Below are 17,497 nucleotides of genomic sequence, written 5' to 3' on the forward strand. Positions count from 1 at the left end.
CTATTGTTTCATGCACGTATATAAATACACCGCCAGTATGTCTGCTGTGCGAGTCACATCTAACGATATTGTAATTAGTTAATTTTAATTCGCTTTCTTCTATATTACATGTAGTTCTAGATTGGGAACATAACACAATAAACGGATTTTTTTCATATATTAGCATTTCAAGTTCATATTTGTTAGCTCGGATGCTATTTATATTAAGATATATGCCTAATAGTTGCTATTTACGGTTGGCTTTTTTTGTTGGCAGTATTTTGTACATGCCGGGCATTTAACACTAAATGCAGAATGATTCACGTCAGCGTCTAATAAATTTTTTTGCACTAGTTCGTAGCAATTAACACATTTTATTACTTCAGACTTACAGTATTTTTCTTCATGTGCACCACCGCACTTTACACAGGCAATTTTGTTCGTACATTCACTGGCTTTGTGTTGAAAGCCTAAACATTTAAAACATCTTAGTACGTTGTAATATTCGAATACTCTGCAACTATCGTATTTTATTTTGATTCTTCTTTTCGCAATTAACAACTCGCATGTATCACAAATCACTCTCTAAAAGTACATTATACCTTTCTTCGCGTTTGGTTTTATCCTCATATACTTTTATTATTTTGATAACATTGCTGTCATCCATTTCATTTTGTTTTATTAAACATTCAATAATTCTTTTTTCGCTTAGTTTACTTGTTAGGCCCAACACTTTAACCATTTTCTTTTTTGTTTGGTTTCTTATCTTTTCAACTTCGTATTTTTCACCGATCTGTTCACTGATTTTCTTTTGCACGGTTTCTAATGCATTTCCATCAGCGCATTCAACAATTATGCTGCCACTGTTTATTGCTCTCACATCTTTAATAAGGCATTCTGTCGGCTCAATGACCGATTTAAGAGCATTTTTTGTTTCTTTGTTATTTTTCTTTGAATTCCCTTTTGGTTTAATAACTACTTTGTTGACATTCTTCTTTGCTGCTTGTGCATATGTCGGTTTGTTATTAACATTGCTCTCCACATTTATTGCATTCAAATTAGTGTGCTTTGTTCGTTCGGTAATTTACTCTTTGCGATGTTATTGTTTAGCTCTTTGGTCACTTCTTGAACTATTTGTTTTTTTCATTTCATCATATTTCGCTTGTAGCTGTTGGTCTAATATAACACTAAGTTCATTTACTATGTCGGTCTTACATTTTTGACACTTCCTATTAAAAATATCATCAACAATTTCCTTCACATCGTTTTTTTTCAATTTATTTTGTTCGGATTTTTCAATTACATGTTTTATTTCCAAAAATTTCATGTTAGTGCTAGATAAGCTACATTCATTGCAAAACCATTTAATGTTAAGGTTTTCATTTAAAACTTTTAATTCTGCTCTCTTAATATTACTGCATTTAAGGCAATAGCTTTTATCGCAGCGCCCATGACACTCCACGATTTCATCTATGAGCGACAATTTCGCTGTGCAATCACAACACTCGGAAGGCATGTTAAACGGCACTTCAGATTTTATTTATATAAAATAATTTTCACGGATTTTCAACAAAATTTATTATTATAAAATAGACTCACTCTCTCTTACTTCTTTAAAGCTATCACTTTAAATAATTTATATCATATAAGATATATTTTTCACTGACATCCATTATGCTCAAGACAAACACGTCCGTTTCGTTCGCGCGCCAAATGGTATGCCGATGGGCATTCCCTTATCACCAACCATAGCAGATATTGTGTTGGACAATATTATTGACGACAGCATCACTGAGCTAAGATCTAAGGACATACGTGTTAAATACATAACAAAATATGTAGATGACATGTTCGCTATAGTTAAGATTAATGACGTGGAAGAGATACTAAAAATATTCAATGGACAACATACCAAAATAAAATTCACCCTGGAGAGAGAAACGAACAACAAATTAGCCTTCCTAGATATAAGGGTCCATAGTACAGAGAACAAAATAAGGACCAATTGGTATAAGAAAGCCGTAGCATCATCGAGAATGATCCACTATTTGTCGAACCACCCATGGAGTCAAAAGAAAAACATGGCCATAGGTTTTATTAAGAAAGTCTACTCCCTGAGCGACCAGGAGTTCATGGAGGAAAACTAGAGGAATATAAAAAACATTCTCCAAAAAAATGGCTACCCTAATGCAGTAATAGAAGCATTTATAACTGCAGCGAAAAACAAAACGAGAAACTGCAATATCAATACAGAAAGTGAAGATAACAACAACAAAATATAAATTGGCGTCACATATGTACCTCAACTAACGGACAACAACACTTTAGGTAAAATTTTCAAAAGCAACAATTTAAGCTACGCACACAAACCGCATCACAAAATTCGCACCATATACACAAAAACAAAGGACAAAATTAATAAAGAACAACTACACAACGAAGTGTATGAAATACAGTGCAAAGGCAAACAAGGAGAAAGCACATGATCGACCAAGCAGGAAAGGCGTGGGTTCAAGCGTGGGGCTGTAAAGTGTCGAAAATTATGTGTAGGTCTTACAACCTTAGACTAACAAAGCTGCTGCTATCATTAAAAAGAGAGGACTTTAGACTCATGACGGGTATTCTGAATGGACACTGCCTTCTGACGTCGCATGCTGTTAAATTAGGCTTGTCCAGTGATAGAAGAGAAGGAAGTGCGGGTTGGAGGAGGAAACGATCGAGCACGTTCTGGGCTCGTACCCTGCGCTTGCCAGGCTAAGACTCAAGATGTTAGGAGTTGCACAGCTCTCAGATCTAGAAGCAGCAAGTGGCTTAAGTCCTAGGATGCTTCTAGTATTTGCCAAGAGGACGGAGTTATTTTATAACAAAGTTCCTGGTTTTTGATAGGGTTTTTCAGTTTGGTCGTCAAATTAAAGTTCTGGTAACACTACGTACTCATTCAGTCTATGTGAGGTCTTCATGGACCGGCCAGTTCAACCTAACTAAACCTTTTATCAGATGTCCGTCAGATCTGAGTCTCTTCAAACTTTCTCGGTTGAATTCAAGATAGACAACTGTAACCTGTCTCTTTGATTCTATTTTAATAAGTATGGTCGACTTTTTAAGTTCTCATATTGTTTTCTATGTATTTAAGGATAATGCTATCAAACACGGTAAAATGCAAAAAAAAACATAACCGATAAAATGATACATGCAACATATAGCGGTAATTCATTTGTTGCAAGAGATTCAGATTCAACTCATTTACACATTAATAAATTTGTATTTGTACTATTAAACCAACAAACATAAATTGTTAAATTGCGCATATGTATTTTTACTCATAACTATTATAAATAATTTTTTCGGCACTTAAAAATGGGGACGGGGGAAATAAACTGAGCTAACTAACAAATAGGCCAAACGCAGAAAAAAAGCTTAGCTTCACCAGATATACCAAAAGTGTTATAACTTCGAAAAAAAAAGTCGATTTCGAAAAAACATCAGCACAGACATTTTTTAATTATTTATGTCAACCAACCAAATTAATGTTAAGCAAAAAAAATTCACCTTCAAAAAATTCTGCAAAATATAACCCTTGTATTATTTGCGCTGCTTTCTTAGTTCGCATCAATTATTCTTAAATGCGATATGTATAGAGTATTACAGCATACACAAAATAATATGTTTATCTTTTTATCTTGGCCATCAGGATTGTATCTAATAGATAGATATTTAAACGAATCAATAATTACATTTTATCTTAATTTTTACTGGAATCGGTACCGGCGAACTCTTCCATTTTGGCCCATTAATCGGCATCGCCCTATGACAAGAAAAACCCGGTATCGGTCGGACGCTATAAACTTTCTTCTTAGCTAAATATTTGTTTATAATAGTATTTTACTTTCTTTCTCTTTTCGAATGGTTGCTCCCCTTATGTACACATTTACAATTGGATTTTGATGGTTAACTTTAGTGCACAAGAGGACGTTCTGCTTGGCTGGAACGAGGACGTGGTTGCAGTGTTCAAGAAGCGCAACAGCATACCGCTTGTCATCGTCGATGGATAAAACACAATCGTGTAAGTTTTTTTGTTAATATTACATAGATTTTGTAGATTTCATAACCAACATTTTATCATTCAATTATTCTGATCTGGCAAAACTAATAGTCCGGCTGGACAAAATTATTAAACTTCAACTAATAATTTTTAATGAAGGTTGTTCAAGTATTTGAATAAAGGCTCACATAAAGTTTGGGGTGAAATTTGTCCAAGTATCACATGTAGGGGCCTCTATAAAAATTTGCGATAATTCTATTCGCATTGTTTTTCTATGAAATGTAGTACGCTCTCATACCCCTGTCAAAGTATTGCGAAAAATATTTGACGAATCTTTCCAATCTTTACTTCTTCGGAAATTTTACATTATATAGATGAAAAGTGAAACTTCCGATGTTTTATAGAAAGGGCTGGTATTTTGTTCTCGCGTGCCAAGTGTGCACCCCCTAAACATGTTTTTTCACGATGTAAGATTGCAGAATACCTTTCCACCAAGAAATTCAACAACACCTCCACTCCTAATCTTTTTAGGGGTAGGTTAAAAAATTGCATGTTCTTGAGGAACACTTGTTCGCAGACCACCTTCACATTGAAGTAGTGTCGGACTTTTTTCTTGAACAACCCACTGTGAGGCGTAACTCACGTAAAACTAAATTGAGCTGCCCTCAAAAAGCACCTCATCAACGGATGAGGTGAAGTTTCTGGTATTGACTTTATAATAGGAACTACCAAATGCCCTGGAAAAAGCTTGTCTAGTGCCCAAACCACGCAGTAAGTGTAAACCTCACATGTGGCCCATGAGTCCATGGAGTGAGTACAAGTCCCTTGACCTACCCTGTAGTTATGGGTTGGAGCGGCCGCTGAGGCGTAGTGTATGGGACGTGTAGCATTTTGCATTATGCCCTCTTATGTCAATGCATTTGTAGCATTATGCATTATGCTCTTCTACGCCAATGCACTTTTTATGCAGACCTCACACAGTCATATCGCATTCATATTACAATATCGACCTATATACATTATGTTAACCCCAACACAGCGCGAGTTCAACATCACATACAAATGCCGACAGCAAGACCTATATCCGGTGACATTTAACTGGCGCATTGACCAATTCGTTAATAGCGTGACCGAACATCAATGAAAGTTTGTCAATGTGCCAGCCAAAATATTTATACAATGACAAAAATCCAAAATTAGGTCAAACTAATATGCTGACTCAGAAGGTATATGTTTGGAATGTAGAAACCTTTAGTGTATTAGTATTAGTGTAATTATGTATGTGTAAAATAGATAATTTTGCATAAAAAGAAAGACATTTCTTTAATAAAGGCAATTACTTTTGTTCGCTACACATCAGCGGTTCTTTTCATTTAATGTAATATTACAGACGCCCTTGGAGGTCAACAGCAAGGTGACACAAAAGATAGGTAAAAAAAGATGGAGTCGACGGATGTTGGGACTAAGCCCAGAACACCCCGTGTGATGCAAATATCCCTCCCGACTTTAAAAGATTCGTTTTCGGCACACGCAAAACCATTTCTCCGGACCAGGATCAGGTACTGGTCCCGGATAAGTTTCGATACCTTCCCGGAGCAGGAGATATATTTTCAAAACCGCTACGGGCTCTTATGTCTCCAGGACACCATCCACACAGTGCGGCGAGAGTACTTCCCATTGGAAACAGAAATGAAATGCTGAGCAACTAGTTTCTGTTGAATACCCAGAAACCCGGTCATCGCAACAGACATCTGATTGCAGAGGTCCCGTCTCCCAGGACTTAAGAAGTCATCTCCGCAAGCACTATGAGGAAATACGGCACCTAAGAGCTCAGTCGTATGTAGAACCACGAAGAGGGCCTCAGTGATATCCACAAAAGGCGGACCTCTATGTCAGTAACTACCCGGCGAACCCCGTTCTTGATGATAAATACCCTGAACTCGCAGATGAGGAAGTACTCTCTCTAGAGAGACGTGCATCACTCTAGCCCAGCTTCGATCTGGATCTCCACAAGCCACCAACCATCTTTTCAGTTGCAATTTTGAACCAACGTCTCTATCACCCCTCTCTCTGGTCCACCCGTGTTGAAATAGCAAGCTTTCTTGGACTCCCGTTAAATAATATTGATTATGATTTGTGAGTGGTCACACCTATTCGTTGGGGAGAAGCAATGCTTTAAGAATAATTACAAGAATTAGAATATATTTATCAGACGACTTTCAAATGGTATACAAGCAAGACAAAATAGACACAAATGCAGATGCATTAACACGCATCAAGGTACACAGTGACATACTTAAGTCTATGATTCCCATCAGTAAAAGTGAGAAGGTAGTAGATAAGAAATTAAAAAAACTTCACAAAACTCTAGTAGGACATTTTCACCACTCACCACAGCAGAATGTGTTAAGCTACCACTGTCTTTACACTGAAGTTCACGCATGCAATATCATTGTATTCTGACGTCACTGTTAATAAGCGTATTAACAAGCAGCAAGGCCGGAAAATTGAAAGAAAATCCAGCAAAAGAAGTAGCCCAAGATAATAGGAATACCGATACACATATAAGCAAGAAAACATGTCTTATAAGAAGACTTACCAACTTCACATTTGGGAATGTACATCTTTTATTGACGTAAAGAATATGAGTAATTGAAATATAATATTGGAAAATATGCACGTAATTTGTACCGATGACCTTGATTAGCGATCAAGATTCAATGCAGGAGAAACTACGTACATATCTTACTAAAGAATTCATATATTTAGGAGCGGTCCTTTATGAACAAGATTTTATATTTTGAATCGTATTGGCGGCCACCGTGGTGTGATGGTAGCGGCTCCGCCTACCACACCGGATGGCCAGGGTTGAAACCCCGGGCAAAGCAACATCCAAAACTTTAGAAATAAGGTTTTTTAATTAGAAGAAAACTTTTCTAAGCGGGGTCGCCCCTCGGCAGTGTTTGGCAAGCGCTCCGGGTGTATTTCTACCATGAAAAGCTCTCAGTGAAAACTCATCTGCCTTGCAGATGCCGTTCGGAGTCGGCATAAAATAATGTAGGTCCCGTCCGGCCAATTTGTAGGGAAAATCAAGAGGAGCACGACGCAAATTGGAATAGAAGCTCGGCTTTAGATCTCTTCGGAGGTTATCGCGCCTTACATTTATTTATTTATTTAGAATCGTATTTGTGAACCCATTCAAAAAGAGATAAAATTAATTAATTACACAGCTCTTAAAGAAATAGACAGCATGATACTTGACTACAAATTGATAGACGAATATCCACGTTCTAACATTGCAGGTTACTTAGGTATTCGAAAAACCATTTTAAAACTTAAACAGAAATACATCTGGAAAACAAGAGACATATGGTCAAAGAGTTTGTTAATAGCTGCAAAAGGCGCGAACAAAACAAAATTGTAAGACAGATAAAAGAACTACTTGTAGTGACAAACGCACAGATGGCGAAATTTTAAATAATAAGGATTGACAATGTAGACCTTTTGCTCATATCAAACGGCCACAGATATGTTTATATGTATCTGTGTGATGGCAATGTGATGTATCAAAATATAGCATATCACACCCAATTGAAGGTAAGTTAGGTTAGGTTAGGTTCAAGTGGCTGCCGTCCACATCGAAGCGGCACACTTATGAAGCTAACTAAGCGTCGTGTATTGACCTCAGCTATATCAGTCAGATCTACAAGAAACATCTTGCCCATGAAACGTTGCCTTTTTCTACCGAGCGCTGGACATTCGCAAAGTAGATGCCTAACAGTTTCAGGCTCTTCTTCGTTGTCACAGCTTCTACAATAATCATTAAATGGTTCGCAAATCTTTTCCGCATGCGGTCCAATACAGATGTGATCAGTGAGAAGACCAACGACTAAGGAAAGATCCCTCTTACGGAGGGTGAGAAGCTCACGCGATCTCCTCTCTTTCCATTCCGGCCATGTGAGTTTTGCCGTGTGGCATCCATCATGGTGCTTCCATCTAGCTCCCGCTTCTATCAATAGAGCCTCCTTGATCTTGAGCTTGCAGGTGGAGAGCGGCATGCCCAACCTCTTCCAGGATGGCGAAAGTGGAAGGGAGGTACCCTTTCTGGCAAGCTCATCCGCCATCGGATTACCTGGTATGCCCCTATGCCCCGGAACCCATACCAGATGTAGAGAAAACTATTCAGCCATCACGTTAAGTGATCTGCGATAGCCTACTACTGTTTCAGAATTAGTTGTGACAGAGTCAAGGGCTTTCAGTGCTGCTTGACTGTCTGAGAAAATATAAATGTGCCTCTGAGAGACCACTTTCTGCCTTCGGCAGTCCACGGAGTCTTGTATGGCTACACGCTCGGCTTGAAATACGCTGAAGTGATCCGGAAGGCGAAACGATCTTTGTATGTCCAATCGTTCCAAACAGACACCCCCTCCTACCCTGCTTTCCAGTATAGATCCATCTGTGTGCATCTGAATGCTCTCAGAGGGCCAATATGTGCCATTCACCCACTGTTCGCTCTCAGGGATTAATATCTCGTATCCCTTGTTAAAGTTGTTATGTGGTTTGTAAAAATCTGGCCATTCTGGTAAGCAGCATCTGTATAGAATTTCAATATGGTTGCTGTGAGACCATGTGGTCAGTTTCCTCAGCCTAATAGCTGCACATGCTGCATATTTTATGTCTACTATATCTATGGGTAGTAGGTCCAGTATTACATTCATAGCGTCCGTTGGAGTTGTGCGGATAGTTCCGCTTATGCACAATAGTGCAGATCTTTGCACCTTTTTGAAGAGCAAGAACCGTCGAGGATTTATTCAGGGCGGGCCACCATACCGCCACCCCGTATAGCAATATTGGCCTAACTATGGCCGTGTATATTCAATGCACTATAATAGGGGACATACCCCATTTCCGTCCAATTGCCCCTTTACATGTGTAGAGGGCAACCGTGGTCTTACGGACACATTCCGTGGTTTTTTGTGTCCAGTTAAATTTGTTATCAAGTGTGAGCCCTAGATAGTTGGCGGACTCACTTATCTTTAGCACAGTGTTCGCAAGCACCGGAGTTGAGAGAGGTGCTATCTTATACCTCCTCGTAAAGAGCACCAGCTCCGTTTTATTTGAGTTCACGCTCAGATCATTATCAGCGGCCCATACTTCTGCCCTTCTTAGTTCCACCTACATCATATCGCAGAGATTTTGTGGAGACTTCCCACTTATCACCAAGGCAAGGTCGCCAGCATACGCTATAGCTTTACAGCCCCTCTTCTCCTCCATGTCCCTTAGCAGCTGATTCACCGCCAAGACCCACATCAGAGGGGATAGGACATTGGGGAGTTCCCCTACTGGCGAACCTGCTCACCCCTGCAAGGTCTGCCTGTACTACCCTGCATATCAGCAATTGGTGCACAAGCTCCACCAGCTGAGATTCGATGCACAGATCAGTCAGTACCTTAATGATTGAGTCGGGTTTGATGTTATTAAACGCTCCTTCTATGTCTAGGAAGGCTGCCAGGCAGTATTCCTTGAAGGAGAACGATCTCCCTATGCACGATGTAATTTCATGCAATGCCGTTTCCGTTGATTTACCCTTCATATAGGCGTGTTGTGCCTCACAGAGTTAGTCATTCACTGCCCCCTGATATATGTTTCCATTAGTGTTGGGAACTATCGAATGAAAACTATCGAGTTATTCGATAGTTCACTAATTTTCATTCATTCGATAGTCATTTGAAATTCGTTCATTACTATTTTTTCGAATTACTAGTTTTAGGTATGAATGATTCGTTCACTACTATTTTTTCGAGTTACTAGTTTTAGGTATGAATGATTCGTTCACTACTATTTTTTCGAGTTACTAGTTTTAGTTATGAATGATTCGTTCACTACTATTTTTTCGAGTTACTAGTTTTAGTTATGAATGATTCGTTCATAACTATTTTTTCGAATTACTAGTTTTAGGTATGAATGGTTCGTTCATTACTATTTTATCGAACTACTAGTTTTTGGTATGAATGATTCGCTCATTACTATTTCTTCGAATCGTTCGTTCTATTTTAATTTTTGCTGTGCATATATCAGTGTTAAAAAGATATTAAAATAAATTTAGCATACGTCAACCTAATCGACAAACCTGTTAAGCGTGGTAATTATTAAATATTTTTAACTGAGGAAGTGATTTTAACGATTTCATTTGTGTAGATATTTATAATGCGGCCTGGATTGAAGAGATCTTCCGTTTGGGAGTTTTTACCAAAAATGGCAATGAAGTTAAATGCCATATATGCAAAAAAAAATTTTAAATTTTCTGGCAACACATCAAATTTAAATGACCACCTACGCCGTAAGCATCCGTCTTCCTCAGAACCATGGTGGAATAACCAGGTGAAGTAAGCCGTCAATTGTCTCCAATGATGACATGATACGAAACATTCATTCTCTCTCAATTCGTTTCCAGGAATGGGTCTTAAAGTTCATTCAATTGTAAACATTGGTTCATTCGATTGTAAACAAACCTCATTCGTTTCCAAGAATGGGTCTTGAAGATCAGAGTTGCGTAAACCGCGCAAAAAAAATTCCAAGAAAATCGGTGCGTTTTCATTATTTTTCATTTCAAGTGTATTCAACTACATAAGCGGATCAAAAATTTGTAAAAAAGGTACAAGAAATAACAAAATTAAATGAGCTGTTATATTAACGCACGAAAAGAGATAATTACATTTTATCTTAGCTATCAAAAAATTAAATTTCACGTGTTGTCACGGAAAAATTTTTAACGGGGAAAATAAGCTTTTTTTTTGTATATGTGATCCTGAAAAAATTCGAGTTTTTTGATATCCCATTTGACAATCTTGAGTAAGTTTTCGGTGAAAATCATAAATTAAACCTTTACCGTGTAAAATACCCCAAAGTTATTCCGAAATGCCCAAATTTGATTTTGAGGATGATGGCATCTATGGTCAATGTTATAAAAAATGCACATTTTCACGCGCTCTCAGAGAGCGAGAAGTTTCATATCATGTCATCATTGCTTTAAATTCTTCTTTGTTCTATCATTCGGCTATCTGAAAATTTTTCACCAATGTTGTCCCCGAAAAATGTGGTTTTTTTTTGCATTTTTCAGGAGTGAAATATGGTAGTTTTAGTCCTTTTTTCATCTAAACCAGTAGGTGAATATCGATGGACCTTTACCGGATTTAATTACAGAGATTCATATTTGGGTATCTTTGGTGTGGGCTTCCATAAGTAAGGTCGTGCTTAACTATTGCGTTTATATTATTGATGTTTCCATCATATAAGTATGTTTAATTTGTTCCAAAAAAATTTGAAACCGGTCTTTGTTAAAACAAACTATTTGAATTCGCGTCATATCCAACAAGGATTTTCGCCTGTGCAGCGCTACTGAAGACTTTCGAAAAATGTGCAAGAACAACAAAACTATCGTATTACACCTTATTTATGTAAACACTTCGCTAAAACAATGGATTTCTAAATACAATTACGAATAATTGTTACTCACTATGTTTGTTTTGGCCTAAAAATTAGACCACTATGATAAGAAGAATGTTGCTGTTATGGATTGTAAATTAGAATATATGAATCCGGCTCGCTTGGATTAGCACCTTCTGGTTCTAGGCCGACTCCTATTATATCCCCTGACATATTTTAGTAAATAATAACTTGGGACCATTAGTAATACATCATGAATTAACTGTCAAGAGCTTATGGGAGATCTTCTGATCAAGTTTGTATGATATATTAAAAGGTCATATGTTTTACTTCCAACTCTCAATGTCAAATCAACAGAGCAGATGGAAAGAACAATGGATTTTTAGAGATCGAAACACATTTAAAAGTATTACAATCACTTCCAAGTGTGACTGTAAAACTTTTCATCAAACCCGAAACCCATTTAAGTGCGCAAAGTTCCTACAGTTCAACTATATAATGGATAACACCTCTCCCACTTATGTCCGGTTTTTCGATAAAAGCTTCAACTGAAGTTGAAGTTGAGGTCAGTTTACTTTAGACGCATTCTTCAATTTTACTACTCATCGCAGTTTAAGTTTTTAATTTTATTCGATGCCTAAAGTAATATAAGTTCGCACTGGTCTTGTGTATCTCTTTTGTATTGGCATTAGGTTGCACTGATATGCTGAAAAAGAAACAGTCTGTAATGGCTTTCGTAGCAAGGCATTTGTTTTTCTACTCCTACTTTTCCAAAGCGGGTAAACATTTTACCCTCTTCTGGCCGTTGAAAATACATCCCTACCGTTTCAGATAGCGTACACCTTCTATCTCTTTTTATTTACTTCACCTGGTGATTCCACCTTGCTCAGAACATAGTAATCTAACTTCAGGAGAAATAGCGCCAGTAATTGCAGAAGAGGAACGTAGTTCCACTTCGCTTTCGTCAACTACTGCAGGGAGTGCAGCGCGCAGTTCGTTAACAGTACCTACCGAAGACATTTCCAATAGTGGATGTTTGAGAAGGACTGTTCAAACAAAATTTTTTGTTACCAGCACATAATATTGATGAATCTCTTTTAAAGATTATTACAAACGACTTGCAGCCACTTTCCATCGTTGACAATGTAGGATTTGTAGAATATACAAAAAAGCTTCAGCCATTATATTCCTTGCCAAACAGAAAAGTTTTATCAAATACAATGCTACCTTTTAAATACAATGAAGGAAAAAAGAAACTGCATTACTTGCTCAACATTGTAACACATATTTCAGTTACAACTGATATGTGGACTTCTGATAGTCAAAAATCTTTTTTGTCAGTTACTAGTCATTTCGTTCGGGATAACAAAATGATTTCTGCAGTTTTATCAACAAAGGAAATCTTAGGAAATCATACCTCCCAAAATATAGCTACAGAATTGAAGTTAATATTTGATGAGTGGTCCGTTTTTGACAAAATAGTTACTGTAGTAAGTGATAACGGGGCTAATATTAAAAAGACTATAATTGAAATGCTACAGAAGCACCACCACCCATGTGTAGCGCACACATTAAATTTATGTGTAATTGATGCCATCAAAGCTGTTCCACAAGTTACTGTGCTCATAACCAAGTGTCGTGCCATAGTCACTTACTTTAACCATAGTTCTCAAGCGACGGAAAAATTAAAAAATATGCAAAAGCAAATGGGCTTTACTGAACTGAGGTTAAAACAAGATGTCCCTACCCGGTGGAATTCCACCCTTATAATGATGGGGCGCATATGCTTGGTAAAAGAACCACTCTCTGCCATAATAACTTCTTTACCAAATGCTCCTGATTACCTCAATTCATCAGAATGGGAAACATTGTTGGACTACACTAATCTTTTCAAGCCCGTAGAGGCCATGACAACCGAATTGTCAGGAGAAAATTATCCCACGATGTCACTGGTAGTGCCCCCTGATCAGAGGTCTTCAATACGCAGTACGAAATCGCAAAATGAAAACTGTGTAGGGAGAAAGTTTGAAGAGCAGATTGTTAGAGGTAGTTTGGAGACGATTAGGGCAGTTGGAGTCTGACAAAATGTGCGCCAAATCAACATTCCTAGATCCTAGGTTTAAAAAAATTGCGTTCGGTAATGAAATTAATGCAAATAATACAACAAAATGGCTAGTGGAAGAAGTAACTTCCCTAATACGGCAACAAAACACAAGTGTTTCTACCAACACCCCAAGAGAAGCATCGGTCGATAAAAGCGAAGTATCTCTCTGGGACCTTCTCGATGTAAGAGTTGCTGAAGCAAAAACAATTTGTCAAAACGCGCCCAATGTCAATGCAAATATTCAGTTGGAGCAATATCTAAGGCAAAATTTTGTTGATCGCTCAAATAATCCCCTAGACTATTGGAATCGTAGCCAGTCAACATTTCCGGAACTATATATGCTTTCGAAAAAATATTTATGTATACCCGCAACATCGGTTCCGTCAGAACGAGTTTTCTCGAAAGCAGGGCAAATAATTAACGACAGGAGAAACCGACTTAAAGGAGATAAACTAGATATGATAATATTTTTGAACAGCAATTTAAACATTGAAGGTATTTTTCATGTCAACTCGATCTACATACTTGTGTTATTTACTTTACAATCAATTTTTATAGGGGTTTAATAACGCAATCAGTTGCCATCTCTGCGGCGAAAATTTAATATAGACCCTCATGCACTATCCGATTTTGGCTAGAACAACTATAGCGACTTTTAGTATTTAAGTGCTTGAAATATTTGTTTTATGTTTCTTTTATAAGTGAAATTTAATGTGCAATTTTTATATTAATTAAACGTGACCTGAATTTTGAAAAAAAAAAAGAAAAACAGTAGCTTATGTATAAGTTAAGGCAATCAATAATGCCTCTGAAACAGATTTGAATAATACAGATAAAAATCCATCTTAAGTAACCCTCTTTCCTGTTGTTGTTGTTGTAGAGGCATAAAATATCCCCACAGGTTTGGGGGAGACCAAAAAACTCAGTGGGTTGCGAACCAAGGTCATTTGCATATCATTCATGCGCTTTGCATAACATGTAAAAAAGGCATTTAAATTGAATATTTTCATTATTTACTTGAAGCAAAATTTACACCATTTTAGTCATATCTAACGTTTTTGTTACGTTCCAATGTAGCGTGATCCAGATACGGATAGAAATTTAACATACAAATCAACAAAAAATTGATCCATATGGTTCACATTGTTGTCGCATTTGCCTGTTAAATCTCTAGCCGTATCTGGATCACGTTTCATTGGAACAAGACGTTTTTTGTCTTATATAGGTTTGTTCTTTAGCTACCCCGAGGGGTAACTAAAACAATCCAGAGATTGTTCTTTTGGCTTCTGGCAAGCTAAAGAACAAATCAAATGAATGAATGAATGAATGAAAAAATTCGTTCGATAGTTAAAATCATTCAGTAACTAACTATCGATAGTTGAATTCATTCGATAGTTCCCAACACTAGTTTCCATCAGCCTCTCCATCACCTTTAGTTGAAACGAATATAGGCTGATGGGTCTGAAATCTTTAGGTTTCGCGTGACACGCTTTGACTGCCTTGGTAATAAATACCGCTTTAGATCTTTTCCATATACGTGGGATGTGGTTCAGTGCCACGACACCTACTATTATAGCGTATAGCGAGTTAGCGCTGCATTCCAGTGATTGTTGCAGTTGTAAAGGTCCGTCCGGCCCTGGAGCTTTGAATGGTTCAAAAGATTGGATGGCCCAAGATATATTATCGCTTGTAATTAGGTTGTGCAGTATAGGTTGCATTGTTACTTGTGTCGAGCTTTGTGTATCACCTGGTTCGTTCCTAATTGCACGTGGAAAATGTATATGCAGCATTAGGTCCAAAGTTTCCTCCCCAGTTTCGGTCCACGAACCATCAGGCATTTGCAAGCATCCTGGGGCCGTATTAGCCGATCTGGGAAGTACTTCCTGGTGGGTTATTTTTACCCCTTTGAATTTTCTTGGGACATACTTTATCTAGTGCCTTACGGCAACCGTGCCCCGTGAAGTTATTTACCAGCCTTTCGAGTTCTTGTATGCTACCTGGAGTTTCGGATACGCTTTCAACTGGCAGTACACTAACCAGTTCCCTATTGCATTCCTGACAGTTAGTATTTCTAATATTTCTGGTGGCAGCGCTCTGCATTTTCACCCAGTCAAGGTCGAATTTGATGTAACGATGGTCAGAGAATGAGTGATCCTTATGGACCAATCCTCCGCATCTTCCGAGAAGAGGGTGACATCGAGAACTTCCCTTATTGTTTTTGTAATAAAGGTTGGTTCAGTTCCCCTATTGCTTATGATTAGTCTAGAGTTTAGAATGAAATCAAATAGGGACCAACCCTTTCGCTTTCGTCATTACTACACCAGGTTGAGCGGTGCGCGTTTACATCTCCTCCCAGTAACAGTGCTCCTTGCGTAGCTTCAATCAGCGTCCTGATGGTTGATGTCGGCACCGTCTTGTCATGGGCTAGATAAATAGATGATAGGCTGATCGTTGTAGTGTCCTCATCGCTAAATTGAGGAAGAAAAAAAACATTTAGTTTGGTACTAACAAGTACACACGATCTAGGTAATTGAAAGCAAAGACGTAATTGGAGGTAAAGACGTCAAAACCCAGTTAATCCATTAGAGTTTAATTGCAGAATTCTGAAGCACAGCGAGGGAGACATCGTCAGCCTAGGAGTAATTGACGGGTGACTAAGCCTGAGTTGTGAGAGGCTAGGACGCAGTTGCTGCTGTGGTCCTGGGACTGCACTCCCTGGGTAAGCAGTGGGGTACCCGGTGTATTTGGGTATGCGGCCTGGCAAGATGGCGCAATGCAGCCCGTCGGGGTGTTGCCGTCGCGGAGACCAGAACATCTAAGAAAGTGGCACCGTCCAAGGCAGGAGCTGCATTGGACGGATAACCAAACAGTTGCTGCAGTGGTCCTGGGACTGCACTCCCTGGGTAAGCAGTGGGGTACCCGGTGTATTTGGGTATGCGGCCTGGCAACATGGCGCAATGAAGCCCGTCGGGGTGTTGCCGTCGCGGAGACCAGAACATCTAAGAAAGTGGCACCGTCCAAGGCAGGAGCTGCATTGGACGGATAACCCACACATATATATTCTGTGCTGGCAAACGGTGCAAAAGGTGATAGGGACTAAGAGTCTGTTTCGTTGACCTATACGATTTCTGCCGGAAAAGAAGGGGAAGAAGACGCCGGCGGGGCTAATGCTTGGCATTGCTACCGACTCTAATACGGAGATTACGGAGTTATGAGTGGGAGCGGCCGTATGAGCTGGTGGTGCCGTAGGGCGTGATCAGTAGTGGGTACTTGTTGTGGCTTGCTGAGCAGCAGAGCTGCTGGAAGGTAGGGGCGCTGAAGCGTTGACTACGGGACGCCCTTGGGCGTGAACAGCAAGGAGTCACAAAAGATTTACAAAAGTTATGAGTACGTCGGGTTTTGGGATCTAGCCCAGAACAACCTGTCCGACGCAACCATCCCTTGCACGTGACACACTGACAATAGTATGACCGTCCTAAAAAGATTCTTTTCCGGCAAACTCAGCAAAACCATTTCTCAGGACCGGGGTCAGGAGACGGACCCGGTTTGGGTGCGATACCGGAAGCAACAATTTAAATGGGGTTACACTGAAATGACAGTCCTCCATTAGGTTAGGTTATAGTGGCCACCGGTGCGAGCACCAGTGCACTTAGGCTGAAAAGGTCCCATTGTGATACCACGTGGATTTCTCCCCTACTCAAACCAACAGGTCGATTCAGAAAATGTCAGGAATTTCATAGGTTCCAACTTAGCCAGATCACAAAGATCGCCAAAGAAGGGGATCCCAGAGATTCCTTCCTCTTGCCCCAAATCGCAGGACAGTCGCACAGAAAATGCCTTACTGTTTCTATCTCCTCTTAGTCTTTGCAGCTCCTGCAGTAATCATTATAAGGAGCACCCAGCCGTTCTGCATGCTTCCCGATTGC

At 39.0% G+C, this 17,497-nt stretch overlaps 1 protein-coding gene across 7 annotated transcripts in view; it reads left to right on the forward strand.

Moving 5' to 3' along the window:
• The window catches only part of LOC137240148 (uncharacterized), a 1,574,936-nt gene that overhangs the window by 799,768 nt on the left and 757,671 nt on the right, over positions 1-17,497 (forward strand). For all 7 annotated transcript variants that reach the window (XM_067766087.1, XM_067766090.1, XM_067766084.1 and 4 more), the window contains one exon: positions 3,938-4,042. In XM_067766087.1, coding sequence (XP_067622188.1) covers positions 3,938-4,042 — 105 coding nt within the window. The remainder of the gene's footprint in view (positions 1-3,937; positions 4,043-17,497) is intronic.

This window comes from Eurosta solidaginis, chromosome 2 (assembly GCF_040869045.1).
Source record: "Eurosta solidaginis isolate ZX-2024a chromosome 2, ASM4086904v1, whole genome shotgun sequence".
NCBI lineage: Eukaryota > Metazoa > Arthropoda > Insecta > Diptera > Tephritidae > Eurosta > Eurosta solidaginis.